Source organism: Aquarana catesbeiana, linkage group LG07 (assembly GCF_042186555.1).
Source record: "Aquarana catesbeiana isolate 2022-GZ linkage group LG07, ASM4218655v1, whole genome shotgun sequence".
Taxonomy (NCBI): domain Eukaryota; kingdom Metazoa; phylum Chordata; class Amphibia; order Anura; family Ranidae; genus Aquarana; species Aquarana catesbeiana.
This window is the reverse complement of record NC_133330.1, coordinates 78,792,167-78,808,229: the sequence shown is the minus strand read 5'-3', so window position 1 is coordinate 78,808,229 and position 16,063 is coordinate 78,792,167. Positions and strand designations below refer to the sequence as shown.

Below are 16,063 nucleotides of genomic sequence, written 5' to 3'. Positions count from 1 at the left end.
TTGTTATATTGCAGCCATTTGCTAAAATAATTTAGGTTCATTTTTTTCCTCATTAATGTACACACAGCACCCCATATTGACAGAAAAACACAGAATTGTTGACATTTTTGCAGATTTATTAAAAAAGAAAAACTGAAATATCACATGATCCTAAGTATTCAGACCCTTTGCTCAGTATTTAGTAGAAGCACCCTTTTGAACTAATACATATATACTAATACTGAGTCTTTTTGGGAAAGATGCAACAAGTTTTTCACAACTGGATTTGGGGATCCTCTGCCCTTCCTCCTTGCAGATCCTCTGCAGTTCTGTCAGGTTGGATGGTAAACGTTGGTGGACAGCCATTTTTAGGTCTCTCCAGAGATGCTCAATTGGGTTTAAGTCAGGGCTCTGGCTGGGCCATTCAAGAACAGTCACGGAGTTGTTGTGAAGCCACTCCTTTGTTATTTTAGCTGTGTGCTTTAGGGTCATAGTCTTGTTGGAAGGTAAACCTTCGGCCCAGTCTGAGGTCCTGAGCACTCTGGAGAAGGTTTTCATCCAGGATATCCCTGTACTTGGCCGCATTCATCTTTCCCTCAATTGCAACCAGTCGTCCTGTCCCTGCAGCTGAAAAACACCCCCACAGCATGATGCTGTCACCACTATGCTTCACTGTTGGGACTGTATTGGACAGGTGATGAGCAGTGCCTGGTTTTCTCCACACATACCGCTTAGAATTAAGGCCAAAAAGTTCTATCTTGGCCTCATCAGACCAGAGAATCTTATTTCTCACCATCTTGGAGTCCTTCAGGTGTTTTTTAGCAAACTTCATGCGGGCTTTCATGTGTCTTGTACTGAGGAGAGGCTTCCTTCGGGCCATAAACCCCCGACTGGTGGAGGGCTGCAGTGATGGTTGACTTTCTACAACTTTCTCCCATCTCCCGACTGCATCTCTGGAGCACAGCCACAGTGATCTTTGGATACTTCTTTACCTCTCTCACCAAGGCTCTTCTCCCCCTATAGCTCAGTTTGGCCGGACAGCCAGCTCTAGGAAGGGTTCTGGTTGTCCAAAACATCTTCCATTTAAGGATTATGGAGGCCACTGTGCTCTTAGGAACCTTAAGTGCAGCAGACATTTTTTTGTAACCTTGGCCAGATCTGTGCCTTGCCACAATTCTGTCTCTGAGCTCTTCAGGCAGTTCCTTTGACCTTGTGATTCTCATTTGCTCTGACATGCACTGTGAGCTGTAAGGTCTTATATAGACAGGTGTGTGGCTTTCCTAATCAAGTCCAATCAGTATAATCAAACACAGTGGGACTCAAATGAAGGTGTAGAACCATCTCAAGGATGATCAGAAGAAATGGACAGCACCTGAGTTAAATATATGAGTGTCACAGCAAAGGTTCTGAATACTTAGGAACATGTAATAATTTAGTTTTTCTTTTTTAATAAATCTGCAAAAATGTCAACAATTCTGTGTTTTTCTGCCAACATGGGGTGCTGTGTGTACATTAATGAGGAAAAAAATGAACTTATTTATTCTAAATTCTAAATTATTTTAGCAAATGGCTGCAATATAACAAAGAGTGAAACATTTAAGGGGGTATGAATACTTTCAGTCCCCACTGTATATGTGTTTTTTTACGGCCATGCGAATGAGGCTGTAAAAACTTGTCAAGAGATAGAACCTCTGTCAAATTTCTATTGCTACCTGTGTTACTGGGGAGATTGCCTTCACTTCCTGTAGCCTCCCTGGCAGTATGATTATGTCAATTATTTTGCATTTAATATTTTTATGTAATGTAAATAATTATAAAAAACAATATAATAATAATAATAAAATTAATTTTCCCACAATTCACTATCACTCAATTCTGTAAGTGTTCTAATTTACTATTGCTGTTTTCTAGCTGGTCTAAAACCACTTTTGACGTAAAGGGACACTTTTTTGTTGCTATGGACAAACTCAAGTTTCCAGGTAGAAAGAACAGTATATATAATATAAAACTGCATGCAGGGCATTGGACAAAGCACTGGGGACAACAGGGATGTGAAATAATTTCATACAGTAATGAAATCTGTAAGAATACAGTGTACTGTATGTGTTATGATTTTCACTTTTTTGAATTTGCCGCCAGGATCCGCCCCTGTGCATCGCAACGCTCGCAGGGAACGGAGCCCGGCACAGAGAGGTTTTGGGCAGAGGACACAGCCCGCAGACACCGCGGGTGGACATCGCAGGATCCTGGGGACAAGGTAAGTATACCACACCAGGATCCTGCAATGCAATCCCGAGTGTGGCTCGGGGTTACCGCTAATGGTGCTGAAATTTAACCCTGAGCCACACTCGGGAAAACCGCCAGGGAGGTTAAGGACAAGAAGTGAAGGCAGGTACACATTTTTTAGTAGAGGGGAAAAGGGCTAACTTCTGACAGTGTTTTATAGCTGTTTGTGCTTTCCTGTTGCGATGACATCCCCCATTTCTTGTGCCAGTTTCACATAGAGTGTAGGTAGGGTCACAAATAGACCCCATAAAAGTCAGAAAAAGTAATTTATTTGTAACAAAAACCCAGGCTGTAAAAGAAAAACATCTCTATTTAACTGTCTGGCTACCTCTTTTACTGATCAAGAGCTGCTGCAGGTATCTGACATTACTGGATGTGTCAAATACCCGTCCCCACTGTGTCATTTTCCATCCTGGCTGATTTATCCTTTAGCGAGGAGTCAGTAATCACATGGTCAGAGGTGTAGAGTATCTACAGGGGTTGATTTACTAAAGGAAAAAAGACGGTGCACTTTGCAAAAGTACAGTAGCACTCTGCAAGAACAGTTGCTCCAGAGCCTAGTAAATGAGCAAACGCTCTGCTGACTTCCATCATCCAATAATGTGAAAACAAAAATGCTGTTTTTTTTATATTCTTTTCAAAGTGAAGCTTCCCTCATTTACAAAGTCCTGGAGCAACTGCACCTGCAGAGTGTAACTTTACAAAGTGCACAGTCTATTTGCCTTTTGTAAATCAACCCCAAAGAGTCTGGTAGTAGCAAATTGGTAACATTTAAAGGCTAAGTTCACCTTTGTTCACTTTTTTTAAAAATTCCTGCTCCCCTATGTACCAATATACCAATAATGTACTTCTTTTGCAAAAATAAAATGACCTAAAGTCTGTCTAGGAAGTAAGGCAGAAGTAATCGAGTAGTGTGTTTAAACAGCTATGAAGAGAGTGAGGTAAGCCTGTGTAGAATTAATGGAAGTACAATAACGCTATATTGGTACATACAGTAGGGGAGCTGGAATTTAGAAAAAAAAAAGGTGAACAAAGGTGTAGCCTTTAACTACTTGCCGCCCGCCCACTGTCAAATGACGATGGAGCGGTGTGTCTCTCGTTCTGGGATGACATCATATGAGGTTGCCCAGTTTAGCTGCGATCGTGCACCTGTGGGGGACAGGCGATGCTGCGACCGCGGGCGTACCATGTTCCTGGGACAGCGCGATCTTGGCAAAGAGCCGTGGCCACCGCCCTTTACCCATGTGATTGGCTGTGTCCAATTACAGTCGATCACATGTAAACAAGGAAGTGCTGTTTATCGGCTCTCCTCGCCTCACACTGGCAGAGTGTGAGGTGAGGAGAGCCGATCAGCGACATCTTTTCACAGGGAAGATGTGAAAAGGTAATAAGGGGACTGATCATCAGTACCATGATCACAATGCAGTACCCACCAGTGACACCAGTCTGTGCCCATCAGTGACACTAGCCTGTGCCTATCAGTTATGTCAATCAGTGTTGCCTTTCAGTGCATGCCCATCAGTGCCGCCTATCAGTGCCCATCAGTGCCACATTTTAGTGCTGCATATCAGTTCCACCTATCAGTGCCAATCAGTGCTGCATATTAGTGCCTCCTCATGAGTGCCGCCCCATTAGTGCTGCTTCATCAGTGCCCATCAGTGCAGCCTCATCAGAGCACATCAGTGAAGAAGAAAAAATACTTATTTACAAGATTTTCTGACAGAAAAACTTTTTTTTTTTCAAGTTTGGGGATTTTTTTCTTTTTTTTTTTTTTATAATACCACAAAAGAAAGCTCTATTTGTGTGAAGAAAATGATAAAAAATGAATTTGGGTACAGTGTTGAATGACCGCGCAATTGTAATTCAAATCAACATCACTGAAAGCTGAAAAATGGCCTGGGCAGGAAGAAGGTGAAAGTGCCCTGTATTGAAGTAGTTAAAGTGATATTAAGCCCAATTTTATTCTAATTAAGATGCTGATGGCAGCGCTTACATAGTTTACTACTTCTCATAAAGTGTCTGCTTTTCAATCTTTGGAATCACCCAATCCCCTAATTGCTGGCCTTGATTTTTTCATTAAAGGTGGCTCCTTGGCTTGCAGAGTCCTATGGAGCTCAGTCGGATCCACCCTTATGTGCGCACTGACAAAATATCTACTACTGCCTGTGCTGGATACACACAAGCTGCCCAGAAGCATTGAGTTGTAATGTCGTGGCACCAGCACGCATGCACTGCAGCACTGCAAATGTTGGGACGTGTGGTCCCAACAAGGTTAACATGGCATTTTTGTTCAGAAAGTGCACTTCCTGACCAGAAATTTGAAGCCACTTGAAGGAAACTGAAACCGGCACCAGTTAAATGAAGAGAATGCAAGTCTTTTGGGGCATTATGCTAAATAATCAATTGTTGGCCACTTGGAACTGCTGAAGAGGTATGTATGTGTAATAAAAGAGCTTAGGCTTTACTACTACTTTTATGACATGGGCCATCGGACAGATACGTATAAATGCTTCTATTTTACAGCTTGGACTCACATGGTCAAAAACAACAAAAAATGCTGATGTCTACATACAGAGCAGTCACTTTGTACCTGATAGTAAATATTCCTCCTGGCTGCCGACGTTTAACGCAACACCACACATGGAAGACTGAGAAGAGGTGTACGCACTATCAATTTTTTTTTTCTTGTCAACGCCTTTAAACGCCTGCAATCATCAAACATATTCAATAAAGGTTATCATTTGTTCTCTGGAAAGACCTGGATAAATACATTAGCACATGTGAAACTCTTCTGAAATGTATATGAAGGCTGCTTTTGCCAATCTCTTTCTGAAAATGATAACTACCTAGTTGCCATGCTGGTCTTCTGGCTCACAGACTTAAGAAAGGCATCTTAATTGTAAGAGTTCTGATATTGCTATGACTTTTCATGTTACATGCTTGTCCTGGGTACATGACCATGAAAGTTCTCAAGACACCAACAGCCAGTAAGCTAGCATTCAAACTGGTAAAATGATGAAGAAATACATAAGTAGAAATTAGGGTTGTCCCGATACCACTTTTTTAGGACCGAGTATAAGTACCGATACTTTTTTTCAAGTACTCGCCGATACCGATTACCGATACTTTTTTTTAAATGTCACGTGACAGTTTTTTTTTTTTTTTTTAACAGTGCTTGCTTTTTTTTTGGGGGGGGGGGGGGGGGGTGAACGTTGTATGTGTGTGTGTTTTTTTTTTTTTGTTTTTTTTTTACAATTTTTATTTTTTACAATAATATTTTTTTATTCTTTATTGTTTTTTTTTTTTTTTTAATCAGCCCTTTTGGGGGGCTTTGGTGAGATATCAGGGGTCTTAACAGACCTCTAATATCTCCCCCTTGAGACAGAGAAAGAGACAGAGGATAGAGATTCCCCAGTCCCTTTCTCTGCAGCCTCAGCTGCACTGAAAATGAATGGAGAGAAGACAGCGGCTCCTCTCCATTCATAAACTAACACATCGTAATCACAGGAGATTACAATGTATCAGTTATGTGAATGGACAGAGTCAGCTGACTCTGTCTATTCACAAAGGAAGGAGGAGGAGGACGGAGGGGGACAGAGAAGGAGAGAGGAACGGAGGGGGAGAACGGAGGGGGACAGATAAGGAGAGAGGAACGGAGGGGACAGCGGAGAGGCACAGATAAGGAGAGAGGAATGGAGGGGACAGCGGAGAGGCACAGATAAGGAGAGAGGAACGGAGGGGGACAGCGGAGAGGCACAGAGGAACGGAGGGGGCACGGAGGAGGATGCAGTGACAGTCAGCTGTGAGCGATCACCGCTGTATGTCACTAAAGCTGGTGAAAGCGCTGGGGGAGAATCTTGTAACTCCCCCAGGCGCCGATCACAGCTGTCTTCTAGGTATCGGGGGAAGCATCGGGAGCATTTGCCCGAGTACAAGTACTTGGGCAAATGCTCGGTATCGGTGCCGATACCGATACTAGTATCGGTATCGGTGCCGATACCGATACTAGTATCGGTATCGGGACAACCCTAGTAGAAATGATCATCTGTGAAAACCTTTCAAAATGATCAGTAGGTCCAAAAACATAGGCAGCTGAATTTAGATGCAAATCTTGGCATTTCCTATAGAAGCTGAGCTTTTCCCCAGTTTCCTCTGACTTCCGAGCATTTCTGCTGCTTCTGTAATTAGATATTTGGCCTCAGCTGTTCTGTTGATCTGCACTACTATTTCACTGCTATATTGATATAGAAACATCCTTTTAGTGTCTGCTGTCATACAATACTGTATATAAAATCATTAGGAGCCATTTCCCCTGCCAGTTCTTTCCTGTTTGTGGCTTGCTTTTTGTAAAGGGCACATCCCAGAAACAGGTTTGGCTACGGTACTATGCTTGTGATAAAAAAGAAAAGACGACATCTAAAGAAATAATTTAAATATATTTTTTAAGTTCATCAACATGTTTTGTTACATTGTAAACATTCTAAACTGGCACCAACAATGCTACACCCGCAGTTGAAAAAAGTATCAAATTAAATTACCTTTCTGGATACCTTGTGTCTCAGAAGTTCAGTTTGTCCCATAGAGGAAAACCAGGCAGCATGGTAAAGTGATCGGAGAGAACTTTCAGTTTTTTATTTACGGTACTTTAAAAAACTAGAAAAAACCCTAATCTTGGGAAGGGGATGGGGGGTATTATCCCACATGGGTTTCCTGCACTATGCTAGAGAGCAGTGAACAGGCATTATTACAAATAATGGATCTTGAGAGGTAGGAACGGGAGTGAGGATAGAGGAGTCGGCAAAGGGATAGAGAAGAATTGGGATCATGATACCAGGGTTGGAGGGTGGGTGAGATAAAAAAAAGGAGGAGGATATAACATTTTGATTTCTGACTATATATCTCATCTTATGCAACATATATTTTATCAGTTTTTGGGTTCTGGATCCTTGCTTTATTATTCATTCGTGGGTTGGGGACTTTGGATTGATTGATTTAAGTACTGTGGCCACTGTTGTATTGGCTGGGCTGCTCATTTTGGCAAAAGGGACTGTTATATTATTTATTATGGTGGTTTACACCACATCATGTTTTTTTAGGATACACATATCATGAATTGATGGTGAAGGACACTTTGGTAGGGACATAAAGTATTTTATTTTATTTTGCTATTAATTATTTTTAGGGTTTTCTGCTTTTATAATCATGTTTTATTTTAGAGAATCCTTTCCATTGATGTTATCATTTCGATTTGTTATTTGCATATATTTATATATATTTTTTCTTAATTACTAAACAATTTTGTTTATGGAATCAGATCCAAACATTTATTATTTATTGTGTTAATATTTATACACAATAAGTTTTGGTCACATAGTGATTTGTGCTTTTAAGTTATATTTGCATTGATAACTGTATCCTGGTACATTTTTATGTAATGTGGTTGTACTTATTTTTCTATAATTTTACCAAATATAGTTACATTGATAAAAATACATACAAGTATACAAATTATACTTTCAATTAAACTAGATTTTTATGTTTTAATTACCCAGACTCTATTTGAGGACAAATGGCTGGAGCTGTACTCATGGTGGCCCCATCCATTTAGGCTGGGTTCACACTTATGCAAATTGGATGCGGGTTTCCCAGCATCCAATTTGTATGACAGGAGAGTGTAAACGGCTCTCAAAGGAGTCGGTTCACACATCTCGGGGATGGCCACAGAGTGCACAGCAGAAGGGTCCTGTGCATCTTTGGCTCCATTTCCGGTCAGAATTCAGGAAAAAATTCGGACCTAATTTGGACCTGAAACAGTAAGTGGGGACCCACTGCTTTGCCCTGTACATAGTGTGAACCCAGACTCAGAGTACAGCACCAGCTATAGAAATTAATGAGGCACATGCTGGCAGTAGGCAGAGTATAGGTAGCATAGACTATTAGTGTAAACGTCCTGTGGGGCTGCAAAATGAACTTCTCTGGGGCTTAAGGTAAATACATAGATATGTGGCTTACACTAGGGGGGTGAAGGAAGCTTGCTTTAAAGGACAAATTCCCTAAAAGTTTAATTATTTATTAAAGTATACTGTATGTAAACCCTAACACTGTCCTGTGTCCTCTGCATACCTCTTGTGTTTTCTCAAAAAGTATGTTTAGTCCTCCTAGTTGTTATCATTGATATATCAACAGGTATTTTTCCTGTGATTTGCAGGTTCCTTGAAGTGTGAAAATGTGCACATATTGCAGAGATGTACCAAATATGTTGTTTTTGTTTATTTTGTACTGACATACACTTTAGGTGTTTTAATAGGTTAGGTATTTTGTCTTAATAAAATTATTGCTTGGAAGGTATTTCTGTATGTATTAGACCATTAGGCTTTTCTCAAACAGGGTTCTGTAGAAGAGAGAGAATAAAGAAAAGCGGGCACTCCGGCCTTGTGCATTATCCCAAGCAAATTAATTAATTAAAACAAATTAAAAACTACTCACAAACGTGAAGAAATCTTGCTTGTAAAAGCCACCTGATCGTGGCGATCAGTCCTGAAACCAACAGTCTCCAGATGGTGATAGAGAGGATTTACAGACCACTACAGCTGACGTGTTTCCAAGGAGTACCTTCTTCCTCAGAGCCTCTGTAGAACCCTGTCTAACGCTGGCCATACACTGATCCAAATTTTGATCAGTGTGCTGCCCTCCCTACTTAACTGAAATTGATGTTAGATTTTTTTCCTAAATGAGTGGCTGCAGCCAATTAGTGAGAGCCACTGTTGGAATACAATGTCCCGGTATGAGGGGAGTTTTTTCATCCACCGCGTTTGTGTAGATGCAGAAATCTGTTTTATTTTTTCCTTTAGCCTATTGGCTGAAAAAAAAAATACATTTATGGCCAGCTTTAGAAAACATCTCTTGTTGGCTGTGCATAAATAAAGAACATGATTAATTACTATGGTTAACAGTGTCATTTTTGCTATTTAATTAGTAAAAAATGTACTATTTACAGATTTACTAAAGGTGTTGAGGATGTTCACTCAAAAATTGTTTGAATGTTTACAGGTATCCTATTATGAAAAAAGCAAATCCCTGTTCACTTTGGCTACCCAATCATGTGCAGATATTTTTGAATAAATGAAGTGAATATTCACACAATTTTTGGGTAAATATTCTCAACTCCTTTAGTAAGCCCAGTTCTCTTGAGAGTTCTATAACTTTAATTTCTGAAGGGATGTTGTATAACTATCCCACAATTCAATTAAAGGGGATTTCCAGAAATAATAGCTATACCCTGTCTGCCTTAATTGCATGACTCTTATGATAGTTATTGTATTTTTATACTCAGAAGTTAGTGTGCCAACCATGGCAAACACCAGAGAGGTTGATCTAAGAGACTGTGGGTGAGTGCAGACTTTCCATGCTACTGCATGGAGGGGTCCAGACTTGACGGGGAATTATCATTTTAAGGTCACCCTTCTCTTTTTTTTTAATAATATTTAGTATAAATAATGAAAGCATCTTGAAAATGGTGAAGCAAAAAAATGTGAATAATTATGAAATGAAAAACATGGAACATATCAACTGATTTTTATTATTATTAAATAAATGCTTTCAATACAATTACTATATTCTAAGAAGATAGTACATTTGTATTACCTCGATCAGTTTGATTCCATAAATGACTTTACCATCACGATCAGGAGGATTTGGTTTGATAAACTGTTTGCTGATTACTTTTGCATGAATCACTAAACAAAATGGATCAATAATGAACACAGTTAATCATACACATACATATTCCATTAAGCATCATAAAACCACCAAAAAGTTTAAAAAAAAAACATGTTTCAAACAGAGAGAAAAATATAAAGCATATACAGTGCAAATAATCATTTATAGATGACCTTTCATTCATTTTAAAAATCTGCACAAATAAATACCTGGCATGCCACAATGTATAGTAAGAGTTTAATTTATCAAGAAAGCTTTACTATAATAACAATACTTAGTCTTCAAGCTCCTGTCCTGTCACTTTGCCTAGTCTTAGATGATGTTATTAGTCTGCTGCAGGCTGGAGGAGGCATTTCCTCATTCTCCTTTCACCTCCAAGGATAGGATTGCAATATTTTAACTTTTCAGTAAGTCACAAGGTGAGTCTACAGCAGGGGGCTGATGTATGTCAGACATATTTTAACACCAAAGTAGCACCCATACCAGGATTTACATGATTGCCATTTTTGTGCCAGTATTTTAGTCTAAGAAGTAGATCCTGGTGGAAGCCTAAACAGAGATGGGTCCATTATTGGGAGGAGTGATCTGTGATCTTCCTGAGAGGTAATAAATGCCTATACAATTAGTTTTATGGATAGCCATTCAACTGTAAATCAAATCTTGTTAAAATGGTTATTTGTAAAAAATGATATACAAGTCAAACATATAAATCTCATATATGTACAAAACACCACTAAGTGCCAGTGTCCAGATACTTAAACCATTCAAATTTAAGGAGTTGAAACCCTCAAGGCTTTTCACCTTAATGCATATGCAATTAAGGTGAAAAACCTTCTGCGCTGTAGCTGCCCCCCAGAGCCCCCCTTTTTCTTACCTGAACCCGATTGTTCCAGGCACGAGCTCAGCAACTCCAGCCGCTGTATCGGGCCTTAATTGGATAGATTGATAGAAGCAGGAACTCCCGCTGCTGTCATTCAAATCCAGTGACACGGAAGCCAGGGTTTGGGGCAGAGTCCTGCTGTCTTAGTCAATGGACGCAGCATCAGGACTCGGGAGCGGGCCTGCACGGGTGCCCCCAGGGAAAGCGTCTCTCCGTGATGCTACCTGATGATGGGGAGGAGCCAGGAGCACCGCCGGGACACACCAGAAAAGGAGGATCAGGCCGCTCTGTGCAAAACCCTTGCACAGAGCAGGTAAGTATAACATGTTTGTTATTTTACAAAAAAAAAAAAAAGAATCTTTATAATCACTTTAGCAAACAAATGTCCATCAAAAAATGTGTATCCAATTTTTTCAAAAAAGTCCATCAAAATGTGAATTTCAATGCTATTGCACTCTCCTCAAAATGCATACATCAAATTTCTTATTGTGCACGCTATTTACCACTCACCCTGTGCTGAATCCTCTACCATCCAAATTTCTCACTCACCAAATTGACATATATTATGAGCGTAATCATCCAATCCACCAGGGATCCTGTATTCACTTATATGGGGTGTATTGGAAAATAAAAGAAATGCTATCATTGCATAACATGTTTGTTCTTTAATGCATAAAAACACCCAATTATCAATTGCCAACTGACATTTAAAAGTGCCTCCGATCGGCACAGAGTCTATCCAGCGATCCATATCCGAATACAGGATCCCTGGTGGATTGGATGATTACGCTCATAATATATGTCAATTTGGTGAGTGAGAAATCTGGATGGTGGAGGATTCAGCACAGTTTTGAATGTGGCAAAGTGAACAAACAAAAGAAAAATCTTCATCAAATGATTACAATGACTCTTTAAATCACCTTTGGCTTAACAAAAACAGCATTATTTCGAAATGGTATTCTAATAACACACACAGTCTTTGATATCAGAAATATGTTTACAGTTCGAATTCGACTGGAATTCGATATAAAATTCGATTCAAATTTAATCTCGAATTTCATAAAGTCAGACAAATTTTGTTTCATTATTCGGAGCATTCGAGAAACTTTGTTTACATTGTAATTCGGGTATTTGGATATATCCAGATCTCAGAATAACGAAAAATTTGTCCGAATATTCAGAACAAAACGAACCACACATGTCTACCTCTCAGGAAGCTGCTTGACGATGGTCTTGTAGCCCATTCCAGCCTTGTGTAGGTCTACAATCTTATCCCTGACATCCTTGAACAGCTCTGTTCTTGGCCGAATCTGATTGATTGATTGATTGCTTCTGTGGACAGGTGTCTTTTATACAGGTAACAGGCTAAGATTAGGAACACTCCCTTTAAGAGAGTGCTCCTAATCTCAGCTTGTTACCTGTATAGAAGACACCCGAAAGCCAGAAATCTTGCTGATTGATAGCGGATCAAATGCTTATTTCACTCATTAAAATGCAAATCAATTTATAACTTTTTTGAAATGCATTTTCTCGATATTTTGTTATTCTGTCTCTTACTGTTAAAATAAACCTACCATTAAAATTATAGACTGATCCTCCTATTTTAAGGAAACACTAAAGATGCCCCCATCAAAGACTTACCATCTGTGCCAAATAACACATTTCCTGCAGTCCCTAAACAAGGATCAGGTTAACATAGCCACTAGGACCCTATTGGAGCATAGGTGTATACTTGGCACTGATTCAAGGGGAGGGATTACAGAGTTATACACCTTGTTCAATAGCCAAGGTAATAAGCCTTCCTACCAAACAGCATGGGAATCAGACCAGGGCAAAACAATTGAAGACATGTGGATAAAGTGGTTGACCATGGTGCATAAGGGCATACTCAATACTTCCCTTGCTTTGTGCACTGGTCCAAATCATTTGGTGGAGGGGGGTTTATGGTGTGGGGTTGTTTTTCAGGGGTTGGGCTTGGCCCCTTAGTTCTAGTGAAGGGAACTTTTAAAGCGTCAGCATACCAAGACATTTTGGACAATTTTATGCTCCCAACTTTGTGGGAACAGTTTGGGGATGGCCCCTTCCTGTTCCAACATGACTGCGCACCAGTGCACAAAGCAAGGTCCATAAAGACATGGATGAGCAAGTTTGGGGTGGAGGAACTTGACTGGCCAGCACAGAGTCCTGACATTAACCCGATAGAATACCTTGAGGATGAATTAGAGCAGAGACTGCAAGCCAAGCCTTCTCCTTCCACATCAGTGTCTGACCTCACAAATGCGTTTCTGGAAGAATGGTCAAATATTTCCATAGACACACTCCTAAACCTTGTGGACAGCCTTCCCAGAAGAGTTGAAGCTGTTATAGCTGCAATAGGTGGGCCAACTCAATATTGAACCCTAAGGACTCAGACTGGAATGCCATTAAAGTTCATGTGCGTGTAAAGGCAGGTGTCTCAATACTTTTGGTGATATAGTGTATTTATTGAGAAAAATTACCCAGAAGTTTACTAAATGGGTAATTGCAGTGTGATCTCGATCAAGCGATATGCATATGCATCGACTCTCTCCCTCCTCATTGGGCAGATTGATAGCAGCGGAAGCCATGATGTCAATCAAATCATGTGAGGAGAAAGTGGGGGAGGGGCCGAGCCACCATGTCTGTGTCTATAGAGGTGGAAAGGTCAGCTTGTGCGCGAGCCTGCATGAATGCCCCTATAAAAAGCGACTTTTTTTATGGGGGCACTCACTGAAGAGGAAGAGTCAGGAGCGTCGATGGGGAACCCCAGAAGAAGAGGATCAGGGCTGCTCTGTGCAATACCATTGGACAAAACAGGTAAGTATAATATTTTATTATTTTAATTTAAAAAAAATCAAAGCTTTAATATCACTTTAAGACGGTAAATTAGTAGTACTAATGGGTATGTCAGAAGAAGACCTAAAATATATTTATGACTTTCTGTCATGCGGTAAATCACCTACATCTGATTGCTGTCAATATATATTTTTTTTTTTCATGAGTGCTTTTCTATGTCAATGCTCGCAATGGGTGATGTCTTACAAGTGAAATATCATGCTGGCCTCTTCTTCTCTTTCAAGAATTTTTAGGGCAAGAAATCAAAAACAATCAAACTACTTAGTGAGGTATTTGGTGAAAGTAGGCCTCAGCCAGCCGGCTGATCAAAAAAAAACCGAACCAATCCCCATTGGCTGCAAGCACCGATCAAGCAAAAATATAACGTCAGTCCCATTCGGGAGGAGTTGATCACTAGATCAACTCCTCTCGAAGGGGAACAGCCATACATGGAATGAAATGTGTCTGGTTCTTGCTGAAGCAGTCAATTTCAATCCAAGTATGTCCAGCTTTACTGTCTTGATAATAACATTTTACCAAACAGGAAGTAGGGAAACTATCCAACAACAAAGACAAAATATGCTTTTGATTAATAGTCAGGAAAGGCTGGAACCTCTGCCAAATTTTTATTTTTTACTGTCCCTGTTGCAGATTATCCTTCACTTCTGTCTGGTGGAACAAATGTCAGCAGGATAGGAAGTACGTCTAGGCCCTTAATACTGCTATAAACTCAGCAAGAGTTTTAATCCAAAACTTGAGCCCTGAGCCCACCCAGTTGTGTGACAATAGCGAATTATTATTCGCTATTGTCTTCCTAATTCACCTCCCGGCCAATCAGGAAGCGGGTCCTGAGACCCATCACCTGATTGGCCGGGAGGTGAAGCAATCCTTTTGGCCGCCCAGGAGGAAGGAGACACAGGGGAACCTGCCGAAACCAAGGAGGAGGAGACGCAGGGTGAAGTCGCCACCCGGAGGAAGCGCTGCTTGTGACCCAGATGGGGTAAGTGCAGGGCTCGTGACTGGCCAGGGGGACGGGTGCCTGTGACCTGAAGCCAGCCGCTACTGGATGCCATGGATTTAAAACTGGGGAAAAGTGATTTAGCTGGATTTTCCATAAATTACGAATTACACAATTTATTTACTCTGGTATCTTTGTATTTAGGTTACAATAGCCCTAGAATGATTGCAGCTCATTATAGAATGATTTTTCTTGACTTAGTGCTCCTGTTATGTTGAATTGCCTGTATAAACACTTCCAAACATTGCAACTCTAGCTGAGCCATAAGGTTCTGTAGACTTTCTTTCAGTCTTTACTTTATTTCAGGATTTGATGGTGTTAATGCAAAATATTCATATTCATGTCGAAGATTTGTTCATTTAACAAGCTTGTCTTACTTCATAAACTCTGTTAACATTGATCAAGTTAGACTCATTTCCTAATGGGCAGTAAATGTGATGGCCTTTTTTTTGCCATGTTCTTTATAATTAATTCTGCAGGCAATTAGAAAACAAGCCAGATGAGATTGCTTCATTTTATGAGTGGAGATATATGTACAAAATATCAAAGAGGGGATAATTGATTTTCCAGCACAGAGTTCAGTACAGATTGTTTAACTACTTCCATACAGGGCATTTTCACCCCCTTCCTGCCCAAGCCAATTTTCAGCTTTCAGCACTGTCGCATTTTGAATAACAATTGCGCGGTCATACTACATTGTACCCAAATGAAATTTTTATCATTTATTCCCCACTAATAGAGCTTTCTTTTGGTGGTATTTGATCACCCCTGTGTTTTTTATTTCTTTTGCTATAAACAAAACAAGAGTGACAACTTTAAAAAAACACAATATTTTTTACTTTTTGCTATAATAAGTATCCAAATTTTTTTTTTTTTTAAACAAATTTTTTCCTCATTTTAAGCCGATACGTATTCTACATATTTTTGGTAAAAAATATCGCAATAAGCGTATATTTATTGGTTTGCGCAAAATTTATAGTGTCTACAAAATAAGGGGATAGATTTATAGCATTTTTATTATTATTTTTTTCTTTTTACTAGTAATGGCGGCGATCTGCGATTTTTATCGTGACTGCGATATTGCGGCGGACACATCGGACAATTTTGACACATTTTTGGGACCATTCACATTTATACAGCGATCCGTGCTATAAAAATGCATTGATTACTGTATAAATGTGACTGGCAATGAAGGAGTTAACCAGGAGGGGGCGCTGTAGGGGTTAATGTGTTGCTAGGGAGTGATTCTAACTGTGGGGGGAGGGGATTCACAAGGGGAGGAGACCGAAGGGTGTTCCTCTGTACAAGGAACACACCATAGGTCTCCT

General features: G+C 40.1%; 2 protein-coding genes across 2 annotated transcripts in view; one reads left to right on the top strand and one right to left on the bottom strand.

Annotated features, from left to right (window-relative positions):
- The window catches only part of SYN2 (synapsin II), a 446,027-nt gene that overhangs the window by 294,808 nt on the left and 135,156 nt on the right, over positions 1 to 16,063 (top strand). The gene's annotated exons all lie outside the window — the stretch shown is intronic.
- TIMP4 (TIMP metallopeptidase inhibitor 4) overlaps positions 1 to 16,063 on the bottom strand; it is a 57,054-nt gene that overhangs the window by 12,919 nt on the left and 28,072 nt on the right. The window contains exons 2-3 of the mRNA XM_073592360.1: positions 9,910 to 10,001; positions 4,856 to 4,970 (exon numbers count right to left, since the gene is read on the bottom strand). Coding sequence (XP_073448461.1) covers positions 4,856 to 4,970; positions 9,910 to 10,001 — 207 coding nt within the window. The remainder of the gene's footprint in view (positions 1 to 4,855; positions 4,971 to 9,909; positions 10,002 to 16,063) is intronic.